The following is a 20,813-nucleotide window of genomic DNA, read 5'->3' on the forward strand; positions in this document are numbered from 1 at the left end:
TTGCGTGAGCTGACTACTACAGAAAAATCAGCGATGAAACCTGCTAGGTTTTAGTCCATTTTGCAATTGCACCTCATAAAATTTACCTTTATTTCTTTCAGGATGTATTTCGTGTGAAATACTTGTTCCATCACGTTCACCTGAAACCCACCAAGTGTCCGAAAGGAACAACTGAGACTGACCCTCAGAGATGCCCCTTCAGGAATGATCGAGTGAGCGAATGCTAACATTAAAAAAAAAAAAAAGTAGTTTATTGCCTATCAGAACTAAAGCTCTTTATGTTGTCATTGCTCCACAGCCTCTGATGGATTGTGCAATTTGCTTCAAAGCATTTGAAGACCAGATAAATAATGAACCCAATCCATATGTTCACTGTATCCAGAGACCGAGACTCACAGAGGTAATTTTACTCATGTGTTTAAAAAAATACTTTTTTTTCTTACATTTTATACGTTTTGCTGCATAAACCTTTTTTTTTTTTTTTTTTGCTGTTGATGGCTCAAAAACCTAGATTAGATCTGGATGGTCTGTGGTGTCTGTTTAGTTTTCCGAGTGTGAATAATCACCAGACATATTTTTGTGTTCTATCTTGATTCAGGAGATGAAGCAAGCCAGGCTGCAGCACTACAGAGAGATGATCTACCACACGGGCTCTCCTACACTTTTGTCTCGTACTAGCGGCTAATACGATCCTAATTGCAGCACAAATATATCCACAAAACTATAAAGGCAATCTTTAATTACCTTAGTTAAGAGGTTGCATGTATACTCATCTGTAGTGTCACTTTTTTAGTATTCACTTACTAACTTGTGATAAACACGTGAAAGGAGGCTTCTTTCCTTTTAAACTAAATGTATTCCATGTGTTACATGAAATAAAAAGAGTAAAACAGCTGTGTGTGTGCAATAAGTCACCCCTCTTTTGCATTACCCAACAACAATGCATGACTGTGTTGTTTATATTTGTTAGAAATTCAGATTCTTTACAGGCCAAATTTTATTTTCAAACAAGCGACAAGAAAGATAATTGCAGCAAAAGTAATTGCTGCAAATGTGCTTCAGCAGAATATTAAGCAAAGGCTGAGAGTACATAAGGTACATATTAGTACATACATTCACAAAAATTTACATGCAAACTTTTTTCACTTTGTCATTTTTTTGTGTGGAATTTTGAAGTGGAAAATGTGTTCAATCCATTCTGGAATAACGCTGTAAAATGTGGAACAAGTGACGCACTGTGAATGTTTTCTGGATGCACTATACATGGATCAACATTTGTTAAGTGTTCATAAGGCCTATGTTTGACTCTGAAATCTTCACGAGTTTTCATTTCATGGAAATAAAATATTTAAATGACCATCCCATTTGCTTTCCTGGCCCAAATACAACTGTTTTTTTGGTGCAGGTGACAACAAAGAGCCATCTAATGAAGTCAAAACAAAAAATTTTGCACTAATTACTGCTAAACTTTATATCCTGTCCTGGTGCCAAAAGCTTGTCACCACATGTTGGGCTTGTTTCCAGGATCTGGATTAGTGAACCAGGACTTAATTGTAATAATGCATTAGGATGTAGTCTAACTTCTCATTTGACAACCGTGGTCTTCTGTGATATTACCCACTGAGTGTGTTTTAATCTCCTATAATAGAACTTGGTTTGCACTCAGTGCTTGGTTTTCCCTGCTCTTCTCACGCATTTGGAGAAATATGGCTGCTGGCTTGCTGTTTTTGGTTTGTGCTGCTGCTGTGCTGTATTCTGCTGAAGCTTGGCAGCCTTACAATGGGCTGCCTGAAATCTACAAAAAAGGAGTCAATCTGGTACGGCAAGAGCTCACCACTCATTCTAAGATCCGACACCGTTATCAGTTTTTGAAAAGTGTGGACAAGTTAGAAACTGAGGTAAGCATCTTTTTGGTTTGGATGTTTGCTCTTTCACCAACTCTTCCTCTTTTTCTTTTATTTTCTAATGAAACCTGTAGCTGCCTCACTGATGGGGTGTGATAACCTTACCGACTGTGTCAACAGTCTCCTAAAGGTCTGCATAAGAACAGAAACAGCTAAAATTTAAAAGACAAATGTTAAATCCTAATGTTAAAGAGAGAGAAAAACACTTGAAATGTTGGTTTCAGGTAACACCGATTTGACGCGCTTTTCCTCTCTCTCTTCCTCTCTCCTTTTTTTTTGCCAAATAGCAGCTGTACAGAAAAAGGTTTGATAAAACTGAAACTGTTGACAGTTTATGTTTAGATAATGAGGTGCAAAGACTGGAGTACTATTTAACAGACTGATGTTTCCACACAGCTGTTCATTAGAATCAAAACTGATGCGTATTTGGTGAAAACTTGCAGGATTTCACATTTCTTCCTGCAGATAATGAATGAGTTGCACAGCCACGACAGCATAATTAGACATTAAAGTTAAGAATAGCCAAAGGTGGCAAAAGTAGAGACATTCTTTACTTAAGTAAAAATACAGAAAAAAATACTCCAGTAAAAGATTAAATACTGAATCAACTTCTTTACTAAAGTAAAAGTGAAAAGGTCCAGGCTCCGAAATGCACTCAAAGTAAGAAAGTAAATATCTATTTTCTGTTGCCTCATCATAGAGGGTGAATTTGACTCTACATCTAAACAGGAAAATGAGTACAATAAGGGGTTAAAGTGGGATTCAGCAAGTGGGGGAAACCTAAAACTGGCTGTAGGGGCTCAGTGTGAGGAAAACAATCACAACTCACAATAATTTTTTAGTGTACAGACTGTGATCAGCTGACCTGCTGCTCTTTGTGGATTTACACAGCTGAGTTCAACAAGATATAAGCTTCATGAGCTATGTTGGCTGACTGCCATTTCCTACTTTAATACTGTTACTGTAGTATACTATATATTGTCTTTATACTATAGACAGTATTCAGTTGTTATTAAGGTGGAATTAAATGAATTAGTCTCTGAATCATTCGATGTAGCCGGACACTGACCATGAGCATCACAGCCTCTGTGCACCGGTCGAAATCACTGCTCTCTATTTTTAGTTCACCACAGTGATATATTTTGGAATTTGGCCCTTGACTGTTTGTCTTCCTCTGCGTGATCTCTGCACATGAAGATTCATTTGGACTTTTATTCTGCCTCCTGGCATCCTGCACTTGGGTCCTCTTTCCAGAAACGGTCTCATATTTTAGGAGGTGGAGCCATATGGAGGCCACAGCCCCTGCAGATTAAAGTGTGACCACCACAAACAACCAACAGTTTTTTTCTGGCAGATTTCTTTGTGGAACTTTTTCTCTGTGGTTGCATGAATTTGAATGTGTTTACCTTATAAAAACATTTCATTAATTTAAGCATTAATGTAAGCATGCATCCATTCTCTGGGTTGGACTCCTTTTTGCCTTCAGATGTGCTTTAAAACTTCATGGCATAGATTCAACAAGTTGCTTGAAACATTCCTCAGAGATAGTGGTCCGTATTGCAGTGGTGCGTCGACCACAAAATCCCAGTACACGAGTAGTTTCTTAAATAGACCAGCCTGTCTGGCACCAACAATCATGCCATGTTCAGTGTCGCTTAATTCCCCTGTCTTCTTTCTGATGCTCAATTTGAACTTTAGCGGGTTTGCTTGACCATGTCTACCTGCCCAAATCCATTGACTTGCTGCTTTTCTTTCAGAGTGGATTTGACGGGAAATACATCTACCACCACTTTCTCCTGAAACCCACCATTGCTCCACAGCTTCTGATGGATTGTGTTATTTGCTACAGAGCAATAGCAAACCAGATAAAAGGCAAACCCGAGCCATATGTTCATTGCATCCAGAGACAGAGACTCACAGAGGTATTATCACTCAAATGTAAATGTTTAAAAAGTGTCTTACATTTTATCTTCTTCTCCTACATTAATTTCCTAGATATTTGACCTGTTATCAAACAAATGTTGCAATAAGTCAATCTTTTTGTCTCAAACTGCTCTTCTGATGGCCCCCAAACCATTGAGCCTGGTGAAATGGCTTCATCAGTTTGGAATAAAGTTGGATCTCTTTGTTTAGTTTCCTTTGTGTGAATAACCAAATGTGTTTATGTGTTCTTTCTTGATTCAGGAGATGAAGAAAACCAGGTTGGGTCACTACAGAAACATGATCTACCACAGTGGCGCTTCTACACTTTTCGCTTTGACTGCCAACTAAAAATAAATTCCTCATTGCAGCACAAATATATGGTTCTTTTTAGCTGTAAGAAAATACTTTAGTTACTAAGTTACCTTAGTTAAGTGGTTGCTTGCATACTCAACTGTAGTGTCACTTTGATTGCTACTATTTACTTACTAATGATAAATGTGTTGAAGATAATAATAATTGTATGCTTTCTCTACTATACAATGAAAAGAAAATCAGGTGTGTGTGTTATTTACGAGACAGGTGAAGCTAATCTGAACATGAACGAGTGACTATCTAAATAAAACAGGACATAAGACACAGACTGAGACCTAGAGCAAGATGTGAAAATGTGATACAGGGAACAGACATGGAGACACGACTGACACAAAAGAATGAAACACAGAGAGATGATCAGGGGAACAGGAAGTGATAAACACAGGGACCAGGACTTGAGAGGGAAACAAGAAAACAAAAGACACAGGGCACGGAAAGACCAAACAGAGAAGAGACAAACTGGGCACAAAGAGGTGACTAACATAATCAAACAGGAACCAACAGCTAACTCAGAGGTATTAGGAAATACTAAACTCAAGACGAATTCATAGCTAGAACAAGAAAATCTCTTGATTCCAAAGAGATGAATAATAAGTCCAGAGCGAACTCAAAACATTGGGTCAGCGACCAACAATGCATTAGTGTCTGCAAGATTTCCATGATGAGACCAAAACCTTGTCATGGATAGCTGCCCTGGTTTGCACTGGTTTGGTGTTTAACTAATTAAGACTGCAGATACTGTAATAACAATAAATCCCAGTAAATCAGATTCCATAATAACTCAAATACTAACCCAGGTCAGGCTACCATTTCACTTACCTAAGCTGATCTGGCTCATGGCTGAATCCTGAAAGTTTTCATTTTTTAACATCATGCCATTATTTCAGCAATTAGGTAGAACAGAACAGTAAAATATATTTTTTTTTAGAAAAAAGGTAAAAAAACTGTCATGGTCCTGAGTCTGTGGACTCAGTGGGTTTGGTTTTAATTATTATTATCTTATGTTTCGGGTTAATTCTTAAGATTTTCTTGTTCTTAGGGTTTGGCTTCTGTTTTGAGCTCCGGTGTTCGATCCCTGTTCCCATGTCTGATGTCTTAGTGTTAAGCTCGTGTCTGGGTGTACCTGTTATATTTCCTGTTTTACTTTGATGGTCCCTTTCCTGTGCGTAGCTGTGTCTGGTTTTCCTTGCCCTTGTCTCTTCAGCTCTGATTCCCCCCGTCTCCCATTCCCTGATTGCTCCTGTGAGTATTTAAGCCCTGTGTTTTCCTCTGCTTGTGACTGGTCCATCTGTGTTACCTCTGCGTGTTATCCTGCATATCTTTCTGCATATAATTTCTGCATTTTCTTCTGCGATTCATGGTTTCAGGTTTGTTTCTTTAGTTTTTGCCAGTTTAGGTTTATATTAGTTTCTGTCCTTCCCATCTTCGCTCAGTCTGTATTCTCACCATTTTGAAAATAAAGCTTACTCACATCAAAGCTAGTGCCTGCATTTGAGCCCTTCGTTCACCACTCTGCCACCGCAGCTGTGACAAAAACTGAACCCCCCCCCCCAATTCTTTTACTTTAATTGCAAATACTAAGTGCTACTTTAACAAGGTTTAGCAGCAAAAACTTGAAGTAATCATCTTTGGTTTGACTTTATCAGCCTCTGACATCATTGTGGAGGAATTTTGGCCCTGTCTTCTTTACAGTGTTGCTTTGGGTCATTGAGGTTTTGTCATAAAACGGCTGTGTGCAGGCAGGAAAAGGACCCAAACCCAAATCTCGGACCCTCCAGCAGAGACAGGCGGCTGGACGGGCGCTCCAGAACCCCTAGCTGATGTGGCATGAGGCTGGGCAGGCTCCTCGAGTCTGGAGAGGTTCTCCTGAACCCCCAGCGAATGAGAAAGGTGGAGGGGCTCTTCTGGGCCTCCAGCAGGAACAGGCGGCGGTGTGGGAGCCACAGAGTGCTGAGCAAGTGACTGAGCAGCAATAGTCCCTCTAATTTTTCATGTGTCTGAGCGAACACACAAACTCCCTGAGCGATCCCTTGGACCACTGTGAGCAACATTGGACGTGTGCACTGTGGTCACGCCAGCATCGAATCCATCCAAGTTACATGGTTTATTAAAATAATCAAATTACAGCATTTACATTTATGTTAGACTTTTAATTAAGTGCTTTAGTCCACTTACATTGAAAATGTAAAAAAACCTTGTTCATGACCTGTGTAGTATGTTAACACTACTGGAAGTAAAAATAACTTGAACTCCAATTTTGAAAAAACTTTCTTTTTTTTTTAAATAAAGCTCTGACTTATTATGAGTCTGTGGTCTGGGAGAGAGTCCTGTAACGCTCTGTCTGCAAAATACAGTAAATAATGACCAATGCTGGGCAATTAATTATATAGTTACTTCTTTAAAAAGTTACTGAGTTATGCAAACAACAAAGTTTTTTGCAGCTGTTTAACTAAAAATGCAGCCAATGTGTTTTTTTTTAAATAAACATTTCAAACTATTTACAGAACAGTAAGGCCGTGATTGACAACATGGTCAACAAGTGTTGCCCTAATTTCATTAGGAATCGGCCTATGTATTTGGCGTCTTCTCCCTCTTCCCCTGTTTTGTCCCCACCGCATCCTCACCCCTCTTCCACGATGCTGACCTTCCATTTCTGTGTCACAGAATCGTAGAAATGGTACACACTATGTCCTGCTCGGTTCATATATGCTTGCCAATTGAGGGTTCATGGGATTGATTGATGAGTGACTGTGAACAAGTGGCTTATCATTGGTTACAACTGATACTTCACACACCTCCTTGTCAGTGAAAGCTGAAGTTCAGCATTTAAAAACTAATTCACCAATTTTGTATGCAATGACTGAAGACTATTAGTTTTATTGGGAACGACTATTCAGCATCTAAAAGTATAGTTCATTTTGACTGACATGACATAAGCAAATGATAATGTTGTCGACGGCAGAGAATTGTATGAAAGCAACTGATACATGTCCATGAGCATTTACAATTTGTTCAGAGGAAGGAGAAATTGCTACTATGATGTGCACAAACGACTAAATGTTGTGGAGGTTGCACTAATGGCTTTGAGAATTTTCATTCTGATCTGAGAAAAGCACCAAAGCGACTGAGAAAAACTGTAAAAACACAGAGAATATTTAATCCGTGAACTTGTTAAACCAGTGTTTCCCAACCTTTTTGGTCCATCAACCCTTGAAAGGTCTCTCAGTTGGATCTCTTGTCACATGATTTCTACTGTGGCCCAAAGAGGTTACTGGAGAAAAATAATGTAATCCCCACAAAATGCTTACAAACTGCTGCTTTTTTTCTCCTTAACTGTATTATCATGAAACCTTTTAAGGAACTATATTTATAAAGTGTGTAAAACTGGCTCTGCTACACTAACAAGGACATTTTTCTGTAATACCTGTGCATTCAAATCAAAATGGCGCCGGTGAGGTCGGCTGCCGTGCCGGATGCTCTGCCCTAACTTCTCCACTTTTTGCAGTTTTTCGTCACTTTTTGCTATATCTGCGATAATCTTGCATGGGCATCATGCAAAACACACAAATCTGCTACAGTAGAGACACTTTGGTTTCTATTGGTCTGCAATACACGAACATTTCACCATGTTTAACTCCGGACCCAACCTGGCCAAAGGAGATCCTGAGAGAGAACAAAGGACGCGACCCTAAGCGACGGCCTCGAGGTAAAAGAGCCGGCATCAGGAACAGGCTACGGGCTCGCGCACACCGCGCACCCATGCCCAGTATCCTGCTAGCCAATGTTCAATCCATCGAGAACAAGCTTGATGACCTCAGATCCAGAATCAAGTTCCAGAGAGACATTCGGGACTGCAACCTCCTCTGCTTCACCGAGACTTGGCTGAACCCAGCGATACCAGACCACGCCGTGCAGCCTCCTCCTAAACATCAGCAAGACTAAGGAGCTGATCGTGGACTTCACTACAAAGCAGGCGAGGAATTACAAACCCCTCATCATCAGTGGCACGCCAGTGGAGAGAGTGGACAGTTTCCGATACCTGGGTGTCCACATCACTCAGGACCTGTCATGGTCCTGCCACATCAACACCCTGGTTAAGAAAGCCCGTCAGCGTCTCTTCTTCCTCAGAAGACTTAGAGACTTCCATCTGCCACTGAAGGTGCTCAAGAACTTCTACTCCTGCACCATCGAGAGCGTCCTGACGGCAAACATCTGCACCTGGTTTGGGAACAGCACCAAGCAGGACAGACGAGATCTGCAAAGGGTGGTGCGCTCGGCAGAACGCATCATTCAATCAGAGCTCCCTGACCTGCTGTCCATCTACACCAAGCGGTTGCAAGTCCAAAGCTAGGAAGATTATGATGGACCTCTCCCATCCCAACAATGGACTCTTCTCACTGTTGAGGTCTGGGAAGCGCTTCCGCTCCCTTAAGGCCAAAACAGAGAGAATGAGGAGGAGCTTCTTCCTCCAGGCTATTCGGGGCCTGAACCAGGTGTAGGACTGGACTCTCACACACGTCACCACACGCACCACCACACATTTCCTATAATCCTATAATTCCTATAATTTATAATCCTTATCTTTATAATCTCTTCTGCTATTTGCACATTCTTTACTGTAAATTCCTAAGTTCATTTGTAAATTTTTGTAGTAAACTGTAAATTGTAAATATTGTAAAACTTTTCTTCTGTCATTTAATGGTCGGGCATTGTACAGCTACAAGCATTTCACCCCCATGTCATACTGTGTATGGTTGTGTGTGTGTGACAAATAAAATTTGAATTTGAATTTGAATTCACTTTTTTTTTTTTTTTGATTTAAGCAGAATTTTAAGTACTTTTCTTTGGAGTACTGAGCCTTTGATTTCTTTTGCCACCAATGTCCAACAAGGATCATCATGTTTTGAAGCCACCACAAGGCCTGTTTTGTGTTCTGCTGGCAGAAATAAAGGTTTTATTTTTTGTTGGTAAAAACAAAGAGCCATCTAATGAAATGAAAATAAAACTTTTCATCTAATTACTGCTAACCTTTAGATTTGTCCTGGTGCTAAAAGCTTGGCACCACATGCTTAGCTTGTTTCCAGGATCTGAATCAGTGAACCATGGCTTGATTGTAATAATCTAAGTCCTCTTTTGGCACTGAGCATGTTTTCTGTTGGAAAGTTTTAAGCTATGACCTCCTGAGTGTTACAGGAAAGCGGGTGGGATATTAAGTAAATAGTGAGTACGGCTGCTGGTCTGTCAATGATCAATGTTTTTAGTTTCACTTGTGATTCCCAGAGCCATAATAGGACTTGTTTTGAACTCGGGTCTTTATTCTCTAAGCTGCTCTCCTCCCAGACTCAGAGAAAAATGGCTGCTGGTTTGCTGCTTTTGGTTTGTGCAGTTGCTGTGCTGTACTCTGCTGAAGCTCAGGATTCTTACAATGGTCTGCCTGAAATCTACAAGAAAGGAGTGGATCTGGCAATGCATCAGCTCAGCACCCACGCTAGGGTCCAACACCATTATCGCTTTCTGAAAACTGTGGGGAAGTTAGAAACTGAGGTAAGCATCTTTTAGCTTTAGCTCTTTTACAAGCTCATCGGATTTTTTTGTTTCATAATGACACCCACTTTGAAAACATGTAGCGTCACTGATGGGGTGAGATAAAGACAACACTCTCCTAAATGTGTGCAGGATATTTTCAGCTTAAATTTAAAAGACAAACATTGAATTGTAATCTTAAAAAGAGAAAAAACCCCAAAAGTCTGCTTTCAGTTAACACTGACTTGGCACACTTTTCCTCTCTCTTTCTCCGGGGAATTCTGGCTCATACTTGTTTTCCTATCTGTACGCAAGATGTTAAATGTCAGGGAGAAAAATGTTTTCAGCAGAGAAAAAAACAGGATGAGGTGTGTCTCTGTGAGAATGTACACATTAAAGACTGCTTTCACTCCTTTCTTTTTCAAATATAAGGCCTTACAGGGGAGGTTTAGCTAAAACTGAAAGTGTTGAATGTGAAACTTTCAAACTATGGAGCCTTTCACAGTCTGCATACCAAAGTGTCCTTGTGCAAGATACAGAAACCCAGAGTTGCCCTATAAAAGATTCATTGTGGTGTGAATGTGTATGAATGTTAGGAAGAGGCATAGAAAAAAAACATGCTTTTTTGAATAGGTATTGTTGTATAGAGTGCTCTGAGTGCTCAAATGGAGTAAAAAAGCACAATATAAGAAACAGCCCATTTACTATTTTCAATCAAAAAAGATGTATATCTGGTAAAAAGTTGTAGGATTTCACATCAGGATGTACATGTGGGGACATGTGAATGGTGAGATACAGGGTGCTGTGGGGAGAGAGCGAGGCAGATAACTGAACTGCAGCTGGTTTTATCTCAGATCTGCTGATTACTTCAGCTGAGTATTGCTACTGTACCTGCACGTATACTGAAGAACAGAGAGATATTTGGTGGATATCTCCACACACTCATAATAAAGCTCTGGCTGTCACCAGCGGAAGTGCAATTTATCTGGTGATGTACTTTCAAGCCAAGAGGCTCAGCTGCAGTGGATTATCTGCTATTTCAGGCAAATATGTTCTTTATTCTCCAAACTTTGATGAAAATGAGCTTGTGCATAATAACCTGCAATAAACAGAAAATAAAATCAGTAGTTAGGTGTTGTTAGTTGCTTTAAATTACCCATATGCTACTATTTAGTACGCCAGTTTTCCATTTCACTTGTGTTTATAACACTCATCACGTCTTCCTCGTAGTCCTTGGTTCCCTTATGTTCCCTTTGGCCTGCTTACTTGTTTATCAGTTTGCTGTTTTTGGAATTTAGTCCTTGATTGTTTGCCTTGTTCTGCATGACCTCTGCGCATGAAGATTTATTTGGACTTTTATTCTGCCTCCTGGCATCCTGACATGTGTCCTCTTTCCAGAAACTGTCTCATAGTTTAGGAGGTGGAGCGAAGTGGAGGCCACAGCCCCTGCAGATTAAAGTCTGACCATCACAAACAACCAAAGAAAAGCTCTGAAGCCTGTTAGTGGGCTGTGCACACTGAACTGGAATTACATCAAGAAACTACATTTCTAACAGATTTCTCTGTGGAACCTTTTCTCTGTGGCTGCTGTTCCCACACAAACACATTAAAGATTCAGTTTATTGCATTTATTTTATGGGCTTTATCAGCCATTAGGGATGAGAAAGATGATAAGGATTTTGTTATCGAATCAATAATTTTGTTAGAATTATTGTTACCACTTATTGATTCTCAATGGGATGGCTCTATTTTGAGAGTCACCACAATTACTAGGCAGTATATCAAAGACATTACATTTGTGCAAATTAATTGCCTGCTGTGTAGTCGAACACAAAGCTGAAAACACAAAGCAAAAATGAAAAACAGCACACAGAGACTTTAAAATGATCAACTTTAGAAACATGATCAGGTAGAAAAAGAGGCAGCAGCCTGACTGCTCATTGGTTTGTTACCTGTTGAAGTTCAGGGTCTGGCTTGTTGGGCTGGGGTCGGCATTCAGTCAGCTTTAAAATCACTCTGGGTTTTTGGCTAGCTTAACGTTAGCATCCTGTCTGGCTAGCTCAATGTTAGCATGCTGTGTGCAGATACTTGCAAAGAGCTGAAGTTGTCCTAGCAGCATAATGCAGCTGTTTCTGTCCAAGATGCAGTTTCCACTTAACCATCGTGCTTTCGACCTTTTCAATCCATCAATTCTCTTCCATTTATCCTTATCCGGGTTGCGGGGTTTCCAAGCTAGCAAAGGGCAAGAGGAAGGTCGGCAGCCTAATGTAGGGCTAACACTGAAAGACAAACAAAACAACCCAACGGCATTCACTTGGGCAATTTAGAGTCACCCAAACCCATTAACTGCATGTCTTTAAACGGTGGGAGAAAGCAAGAGTACCCGCAGAGAACCCATGCAGACATGGGGAGAATATGCAAAGTCCACACAGTGCTTTGTCCTTTTGATACAAGACAGGATGGGATGGATCCATGCTCTCATCTAAATGTTGAGGTTGCAGGATAGTTTCAAAGTATCAAACAACGTGTTTGTAGCTCCCCATAAAATTATCCTATGTTCTCTTTCAGGGTGGATTTGGTATGAGATACTTCTACCACCACTTCCACCTGAAACCCACCAGGTGTCCGAAAGGAACAACTGAGACTGACCCTCAGAGATGCCCCTACAGGAATGATCGAGTGAGCAAATATGTTTTTAAAAAAGGAGTGTTAACTTTACCATCTATCAAAGCAACAGCACCACTGTTATGCTCTTCATGTTGTCATTGCTCCACAGCCTCTGATGGATTGTGCAGTTTGCTACAAAACATCAGGAGAACAGATAGAAGCCCAACCCAACCCATACGTTCACTGTATCCAGAAACCGAGATTCACAGAGGTAATATTACTCATGTGTAATAAGCACATTTTGGGTTGTTGTCCTTTTCTATGTTTTTGCTTTTGATGTTCTTCTGCTCTCTATTTTACTTTTAAAACTCTGGACATTTTTTAGCTTTCTGTGTAGTTTTCTATGTGTGAATAATATTCACACATTCATCTTTTTGTGTTCTTTCTTGATTCAGGAGATGAAGAAAGCCAGGGAGGATCACTACAAAAAAATGGTCTACCACAGTGGCGCTCCTACACTTTTGGCTGTGAAAGCATAGATTTCGCATTGCAGCTCAAATATATCCAGAAAGCTATAAGGAAAGAAATCTGTAGTAACCATTAGTTAACTGGTTAAATGCATACTCCACTTTAATTTTTATCATTCACTCACTCATTTGTGATAAACGTGTGAAAGAAGTGTTTTTTTCTTGTTGAACTCATTGCATTCCATGTGTGACATATAATAAAACGAGGACAAACAGCTGTGTGTGTAATAAATTACCCAACCGTTGCATTACCCAGGAAACGTAACAATGCATTTCTGTGTTGTTTAAATTTGTTAGAAATCCAGATTCTTTACAGGCCAAATTCCTCATCATAGAAACATGCCCACTAACAAAAAGACTGTCTCATCTAATAACCACTTTTCTGCAGGGCTTCTAAGGAACACAGCAACGTTAAGCTGGTTAAGACTGCAGATGTCACTGTAATAATACGTACAAGTAAATTTAATTCTACAATAACCTAAATACTATTTCACATAATTAACATGATTTTTAAATTTGGCTCAAAGTTGAATCCTAAAAGCTTTAAAGGCTGTTTGAAAACCTTGAAGATTGTTTTTTTTTCTTCACCTTTTAATATCCTGGTATTACTTGAACAACTGAGCAGAACAGAACCGGAAAATAAAAATGTAAAAAGGTAAGAATGACAGCCAGGTTTTTTTCCGTTAAACTGCACAGATTACATGTATTTTTTAATGTTATAGTCTTAAGAGAAAAGAGTGAGAAGACAGAAATGGAAATTCTTAACGTAGGTAACTCAAAGTACTACTTAAAATTACTCAAAGCACAGGGCTGCCTAGAAAAGGATTTGCCCTTACAGGAGAAAACTTGTTGAAGAGGTATTTCGTAAAGTCCCTGAAGGCATGACCTTGAATGCTGCATGCTGTATAATCACACTTTTCTCTACAAAGATGTTGACTGATTTGCCAAGATGGAAAGGTCAGAACGATTAAAGTATAGTCTGTCAAATTTTAAATGTCAGACGAACAAAAGCGTAAAAAGGAGGGCTTAATGCCCCTTTCTCAGCCCCCTTTTCACTTTTTGTCACCACCCTCATCTGTGGTATATAAAAATGTAAATTTTACCTCTCACACATCACCTCTCTGAATTTGCTGAACTCTCACTGGTTGAAGACATTCAAGCCTGTAAGTATACTTTAAAATAAATGCATCCTGTTAAATATCTGCAAATGAACAGAAGTTTGCAATTGTTATCAAGTTTTTGGATAAAAATGAATGTAAGAAGAACAGGTTTCATTGACGTGTACAAATAAAATTCTGACTTTGTTGTGTGTTGCAGGATCATGAGCAGGAACTTCTTGTCCAAAAATGATGAGCTCCGGAAGGGAGACTACCTGGTGTCCAACAACAAGCAGTACAAAGCTGTATTTCAGGTGACTACTTCAAATTTTCTCAGTTCAGAAGCTCATAAAAGCCTTGTTTTCCAGTCATGCGTGTTGACAGTTATCTAATGTGTGATTTCTTTGTGGTTGCAGGGTGATGGCAATTTTGTCATCTATGGCTGGAAGCCTTTGTGGACTTCAGACACTGAAGGATCGGACGCCGTCCGTCTGTGCATGCAGGCTGACTGCAACCTGGTCATGTACAACAAGTGTGACAAGCCTAAGTGGCACACAAACTCTGCCAACTCTGCCAAGTGCAACATGTGCCGTCTTCAACTGACCGATGACGGCAAACTGGTGGTGAACAGAGAGTGCGAAGAAATCTGGAGCTCTGAAAAGTCCAAAGGCATGAAGTGATGCTTGTGTGCGACCATCCTTTGACATAAACCTTCAGCGATGCTGTTAAAGCAAATATATACCAGTGCATAAACAAGCTTTTCCTTTTTCTTTCTGGTTAGCTTTGATCAGACTCTGAATTTCAACCTGAATTGTAAACAAATGGCAAAAAATAAATAAAATGAAAGGTATTTGACCAACCTCTTGTTCTGCGTTTTGATATTTTGGCCATTAAAGAGATTTTTGTAAGAATTAATTTTGTTGCAAAAGTGTAGGAAGCAGTCTTAAAACTTTGAGTGTTGCTGATATAAAACTAACACAGATTTTGTAAATTCCTCCACTGACCATTACACATGATTTCATTTTTATTTCTTCTTCCCTGAAAGTATCTTCATGTGGTCTAGACCTGATAGCAACTGATATTTTTCCTTGAGCCAGTTTTTTTTTTTTTCAGTTTATGTTCTCTTTTGGCTTAGTTTTTAATAAAAGAACATCTCAATTCATTATTGTGTAGATGACAATTATCTGCCCTGTTTTTACTCAGGTTTCCTAATTTTATGTTTCCTTTCTTAAACTCTGTAATTTCATCCTGTGTTGGCTGTTAATTAGATGTACAGCAATTTGATCAACAGCTGTTGTTTCTAAATGTACTAGGGAAACAAACTTAACTCCCTTTGTAAGTGCGTCTGCGCCTTTGTGTGTCTGCATTTGTTGGACGTCACGTCTTTGCATGGAAACCGTCAGGTATGGTGATAAAACCCTTGGTGAGTGTGTCTGCTTCTTTGCATGTAAACCGATATGGTGATAAAACACTGTGTCTGCATCTTTGTGCGTCTGTATGTGTTGGACATCATTGTGGAAGGTTCTGCACAGTCATCTGGAAATCATCTTCAGAGGCAGATGATTTCCTGTGGTGAGTGAGCAGCTGAAAAAAGGAGACCAATAAAAGAAGAAAAACATTTAAATGCCAGAGCTGTAACAGGGACAGGTTTTTCATCAGTGACTTTTTTTTCTCATAAAACAAAACAGAAATAGTACAACACATTTTTAAGCAACAAAACAAAAAATGCCACATTAAGCAAATATGATACACATGAAATTCAAAAAGCTGGGAGAAGAGAAAAAATGTCATTTTGGTGGGCTCCACGTGGTCCAGAGGCACAAAGTGATGATTCTGAAGTCATATATGAAACCATCTTTGCATGTAAACCGTCATGTATGGTGATAAAATGTATGTTTTTATTAAATATGTGCTCAAATGGAGTAAAAAAGCACAATATAAGAAACAGCCCATTTACCATTTACAATCAAAAAAGATGTATATCTGGTAAAAAGCTGTAGGATTTCACATCAGGATGTACATGTGGGGACATGTGAATGGTGAGATACAGGGTGCTGTGGGGAGAGAGCGAGGCAGATAACTGAACTGCAGCTGGTTTTATCTCAGATCTGCTGATTACTTCAGCTGAGTATTGCTACTGTACCTGCACGTATACTGAAGAACAGAGAGATATTTGATGGATATCTCCACACACTCATAATAAAGCTCTGGCTGTCACCAGCGTAAGTGCAATTTATCTGGTGATGTACTTTCAAGCCAAGAGGCTCAGCTGCAGTGGATTATCTGCTATTTCAGGCAAATATGTTCTTTATTCTCCAAACTTTGATGAAAATGAGCTTGTGCATAATAACCTGCAATAAACAGAAAATAAAATCAGTAGTTAGGTGTTGTTAGTTGCTTTAAATTACCCATATGCTACTATTTAGTACGCCAGTTTTCCATTTCACAAACAAATAATCCAGATTTTCAAAAGAGCCAGCCAAACAAAGAATCCAACATCTACGAATCTTCAAACAAAACATTCTGCGAGGACGGACAAGACAACAAGCAAACAGCAATTTTGGACTTAAATACACACAAGGCAATTAGGGAGAGAGGAAACAGCTGGGGAAAAGACACAAGTGAACAGAATCCAACAACCCAACAGGACACAAAACTAAACAAACACCCTAAAAAAAAACAAAAAAACAAAAGAAAAAACAGGACTAAGACATATGAACTTGACAGAACTAAACAGGACAGACAGAAAGGGACACAAGGTAATGAGCGTTCTGAAACAGAAGTGGTGCTCCCACTCCTTTATGCATTCCAAGGAAGAGGGAGGAAGTTACAAATTGATCATACCACACATCACGCGCCTCGCTATGAAACCTAACTGAACAATGGGTCTACTGTTTTACGCCCTTTGCGTTATCAGCACCTGTAAAGGGAGTTGTCTTCTCCAACTGCTGAGGCTGAAATAGGTTCATGTAGTTTTAGAAACTTTCACTGAAGTCTATCGCAGTGTCACAACTAAGCATATGCATAAGCACTTAAATACTTTAAAGCAGGCGACATTGAAGGAAATTTAAAACTGCTGGCTAAGGGTAAACGTAAATTCAGTAAAATCATAATTCACGTTGGCAGTAATGACACCCGGTTATGCCAATTGGAGGTCACTAAAATCAATATTGAATCGGTGTGCAACTTTGCCAAAACAATGTCGGACTCTGTAGTTTTCTCTGGTCCCTCCCCAATCAGACCAGGAGTGACATGTTTAGCCGCATGTTCTCCTTAAATTGCTGGCTGTCTGATGTGGTGTCCCAGAAACGATGTGGGCTCCATAGATAATTGGCAAACCTTCTGGAGGAAACCTGGTCTTGTTAGGAGAGACGGCATCCATCCCACTTTCGATGGAGCTGCTCTCATTTCTAGAAATATGGACAAATTTATTAAACTCCCCAAAATATGACTATCCAGAGTTGGGACCAGGAAGCAGAGTTGCAGCCTTACACGCCTCTCTGCAGCTTCTCTCCTCCTGCTACCCCCCCAAAAACCCATCTCAATAGAGACTGTGTCAGCTCCCAAAAAGACAAAAAACAAACTAAAAACCAGCAACAAACAACTTAAACATAAACAATCACAAAGAAAGAACAATACAGTATCAGCGGCAGCATCAGTGGCAGTAATTTTTCACACCAGCCTATTAATCAACCAAAGACCAAGACAGACTTTTAATTCATTTGAAAGCCTGATGCTTAGCCTCGTCCACCCCAGCTGTAAAACTCAGAAACCAGTCTTACTTGTTATCATCTATCGTCCACCTGGGCCTTACACAGAGTTTCTCTCTGATTTCTCAGACTTTTTATCTGATTTAGTTCTCAGCTCAGATAAAATAATTATTGTGGGTGATTTTAACATCCATGTAGATGCTAAAAATGACAGCCTCAACATGGCATTTAATCTGTTATTAGACTCAATTGGCTTCTCTCAAACTGTAAAAGAACCCACCCACCACTTTAATCACACTCTAGATCTTGTTTTATCATATGGCATAGAAACTGAACATTTAACAGTGTTTCCTGAAAACCCTCTCCTGTCTGATCATTTCCTGATAACATTTACATTTACGATAATTGATTACACAGCAGTGGAGAACAGACTTCATTACAGTAGATGTCTTTCTGAAAGCGCTTTAACTACGTTTAAGAATACGTACGACTCTGGATACTGTAGCTCCGGTGAAAACTAAGGTCTCTAATCAGAAGTACCTGACTCCGTGGTATAATTCTCAAACAAGTACCCTAAAGCAGATGACTCGTAATCTGGAGAGGAAATGGCGTGTCACAAATTTAGAGGATCATCATTTAACCTGGAGAAATAGTTTGCTGCTTTATAAGAAAGTCCTCCGCAAAGCCAGAACATCTTACTATTCGTCACTGATTGAAGAAAATAAGAACAACCCCAGGTTTCTCTTCAGTAGCCAGGCTGACAAAAAGTCAGAGCACTTTTGAGCCAACCATCATTAACTAGTAATGACTTCATGAACTTCTTCACAAATAAAATTTTAATTAGAGAAAATAAATTACTCAAAATCATCTCACAGATGTAATATTATCTACAGGTACTTTCAGTACCCTTGATATTCATTTAGACTCTTTTTCTCCTGTTGATCTTTCTGAGTTAACTTTAATAATTACTTCCTCCAAACCATCAACGTGTCTTTTAGACCCCATTCCTACAAAACTGCTCAAAGAAGTCCTGCCATTAATGAATGCTTCGATCTTATATATGATCAACCTATCTCTAATAATCGGCTATGTACCACAGGCCTTCAAGCTGGCTGTAGTTAAACCTTTACTCAAAAAGCCATCTCTAGACCCAGCAGTCTTAGGTAATTATAGGCCCATCTCCAACCTTCCTGTCATATCAAACATCCTTGAAAGAGTAGTTGTCAAACAGCTAACAGATCATCTGCAGAGGAATGGTTTATTTGAAGAGTTTCAGTCAGGTTTCAGAGCTCATCACAGCACAGAAACAGCTTTAGTGAAGGTTACAAATGATCTTCTTATGGCCTCTGACAGTGGACTCATCTCTGTGCTTGTCCTGCTAGACCTTAGTGCTGCGTTCGATACTGTTGACCATAATATCCTATTAGAGCGATTAGAACATGCTGTAGGTATTACAGGTACTGTGCTGCAGTGGTTTGTATCATATCTATCTAATAGACTCCAATTTGTGCATGTAAATGGAGAGTCCTCTTCACACACTGAGGTCAATTATGGAGTTCCACAGGGTTCAGTGCTAGGACCAATTCTGTTTACATTATACATGCTTCCCTTAGGCAGCATCATTAGAAGACATAGCATACATTTTCACTGCTATGCTGATGACACCCAACGCTATCTATCCATGAAGCCAGATAACACACACCAATTAGTTAAACTGCAGGAATGTCTTAAAAGACATAAAGACCTGGATGGCCGCTAACTTTCTGCTTCTTAATTCAGATAAAACTGAGGTTATTGTACTCGGCCCTGAAAATCTTAGAAATATGGTATCTAACCAGATTCTTACTCTGAATGGCATTACCTTGGCCTCCAGTAACACTTTGAGGAGCCTTGGAGACATTTTTGACCAAGACATGTCCTTCAATGCACATATTAAACAAATATGTAAGACTGCGTTCTTCCATCCACAACATCTCTAGTGTGACGCTGCAGCAAGAGTCCTGACAGGGACTAGAAAGAGAGAGCATATTTCTCCTGTATTGGCTTCCCTTCATTGGCTCCCTGTTAAATCCATAATTGAATTCAAAATCCTGCTCCTCACATACAAGGTCTTAAATAATCAGGCCCCATCTTATCTTAATGACCTTGTAGAACCATATCACCCTATTAGAGCACTTCGCTCTCGCACTGCAGGCCTACTTGTTGTTGTTTACTTGAGTATTTAAAAGTAGGATGGGAGGGAGAGCCTTCAGTTTTCAGGACCCTCTTCTGTGGAACCAGCTTCCAGTTTGGATTTGGGAGACAGACACTATCTCTACTTTTTTAGGCTTAAAACTTTCCTTTTTGATAAAGCATATAGTTAGGGCTGGACCAGGTGACCCTGAATCCTCCCTTAGTTATGCTGCAATAGATGTAGGCTGCCGGGGATTCCCATGATGCATTGAGTTTTTCCTTTCCAGTCACCTTCTTCACTCACTATGTGTAAACAGACCTCTCTGCATTGAATCATATCTGTTATTAATCTCTGTCTCTCTTCCACAGCATGTCTTTATCCTGTCTTCCTTCTCTCACCCCAACTGGTCGCCCCTCCCTGAGCCTGGTTCTGCTGGTTCTTCCTGTTAAAAGGGAGTTTTTCCTTCCCACTGTCGCCAAAGTTCTTGCCCATAGGGCGTCGTGATTGTTGGGTTTTTCTCTGTATGTATTATTGTAGGGTCTACCTACAATATAAAGCGCCTTGAGATGACTGTTGTTGTGATTTAGCGCTATATAAATAAAATTGAATTGAATTAAGGAAAAGCGTCTGGACTTCTTTAAGTTGCTTGAAGACATTTCACCTTACATCCTAGAAGCTTCTTCAGTTCTAGGGTCAAATGGTGGAGAGTCCCAGATTTAAGCCCTGTGGGAGTGTCCCCCCAAGAGGGACAATGAGCCCCCTAATGATCTTCTAACTAATCACACGAGCCAAGGTATGAAAACAGGTGTAGGTCACAATCAGCCAAGGTTTCGGGTGAGCTCATTGTGAAACCTAACCTCACCGTATCATGTGATTTCCTGAAGTCAGATGGCCCAGGATGTGAGTGGCTCCGGAGTCTACAAGAAATTCCACCTTCTCACTACACACAGACATTGTATACATAGGCAGAGATTTAT

At 39.8% G+C, this 20,813-nt stretch overlaps 1 protein-coding gene across 1 annotated transcript; it reads left to right on the top strand.

Moving 5' to 3' along the window:
- The first annotated feature begins 13,194 nt into the window (after window positions 1-13,194).
- LOC120741270 (mannose-specific lectin-like) lies at window positions 13,195-14,812 on the top strand. The gene is made up of 3 exons (XM_040044055.1): window positions 13,195-14,019; window positions 14,174-14,267; window positions 14,370-14,812. Exons 2-3 carry the CDS (start codon window positions 14,178-14,180, stop codon window positions 14,631-14,633), a joined length of 354 nt encoding a protein of 117 aa, XP_039899989.1. The 5' UTR covers window positions 13,195-14,019; window positions 14,174-14,177; the 3' UTR covers window positions 14,634-14,812.
- Window positions 14,813-20,813: the final 6,001 nt, after the last annotated feature.

Source organism: Simochromis diagramma, unplaced genomic scaffold (genome assembly GCF_900408965.1).
Source record: "Simochromis diagramma unplaced genomic scaffold, fSimDia1.1 OVJJ01000602.1, whole genome shotgun sequence".
Lineage (NCBI taxonomy): Eukaryota > Metazoa > Chordata > Actinopteri > Cichliformes > Cichlidae > Simochromis > Simochromis diagramma.

What these genes read in the sequence shown, in the direction of transcription:
- LOC120741270 (XM_040044055.1), top strand. Translation starts at nt 14,178, where the DNA reads ATGAGCAGGAACTTCTTGTCCAAAAATGATGAGCTCCGGAAGGGAGAC. An exon ending in AGTACAAAGCTGTATTTCAG is followed by an intron (nt 14,268 to 14,369) that starts GTGACTACTTCA and finishes TTGTGGTTGCAG; the next exon opens with GGTGATGGCAATTTTGTCAT.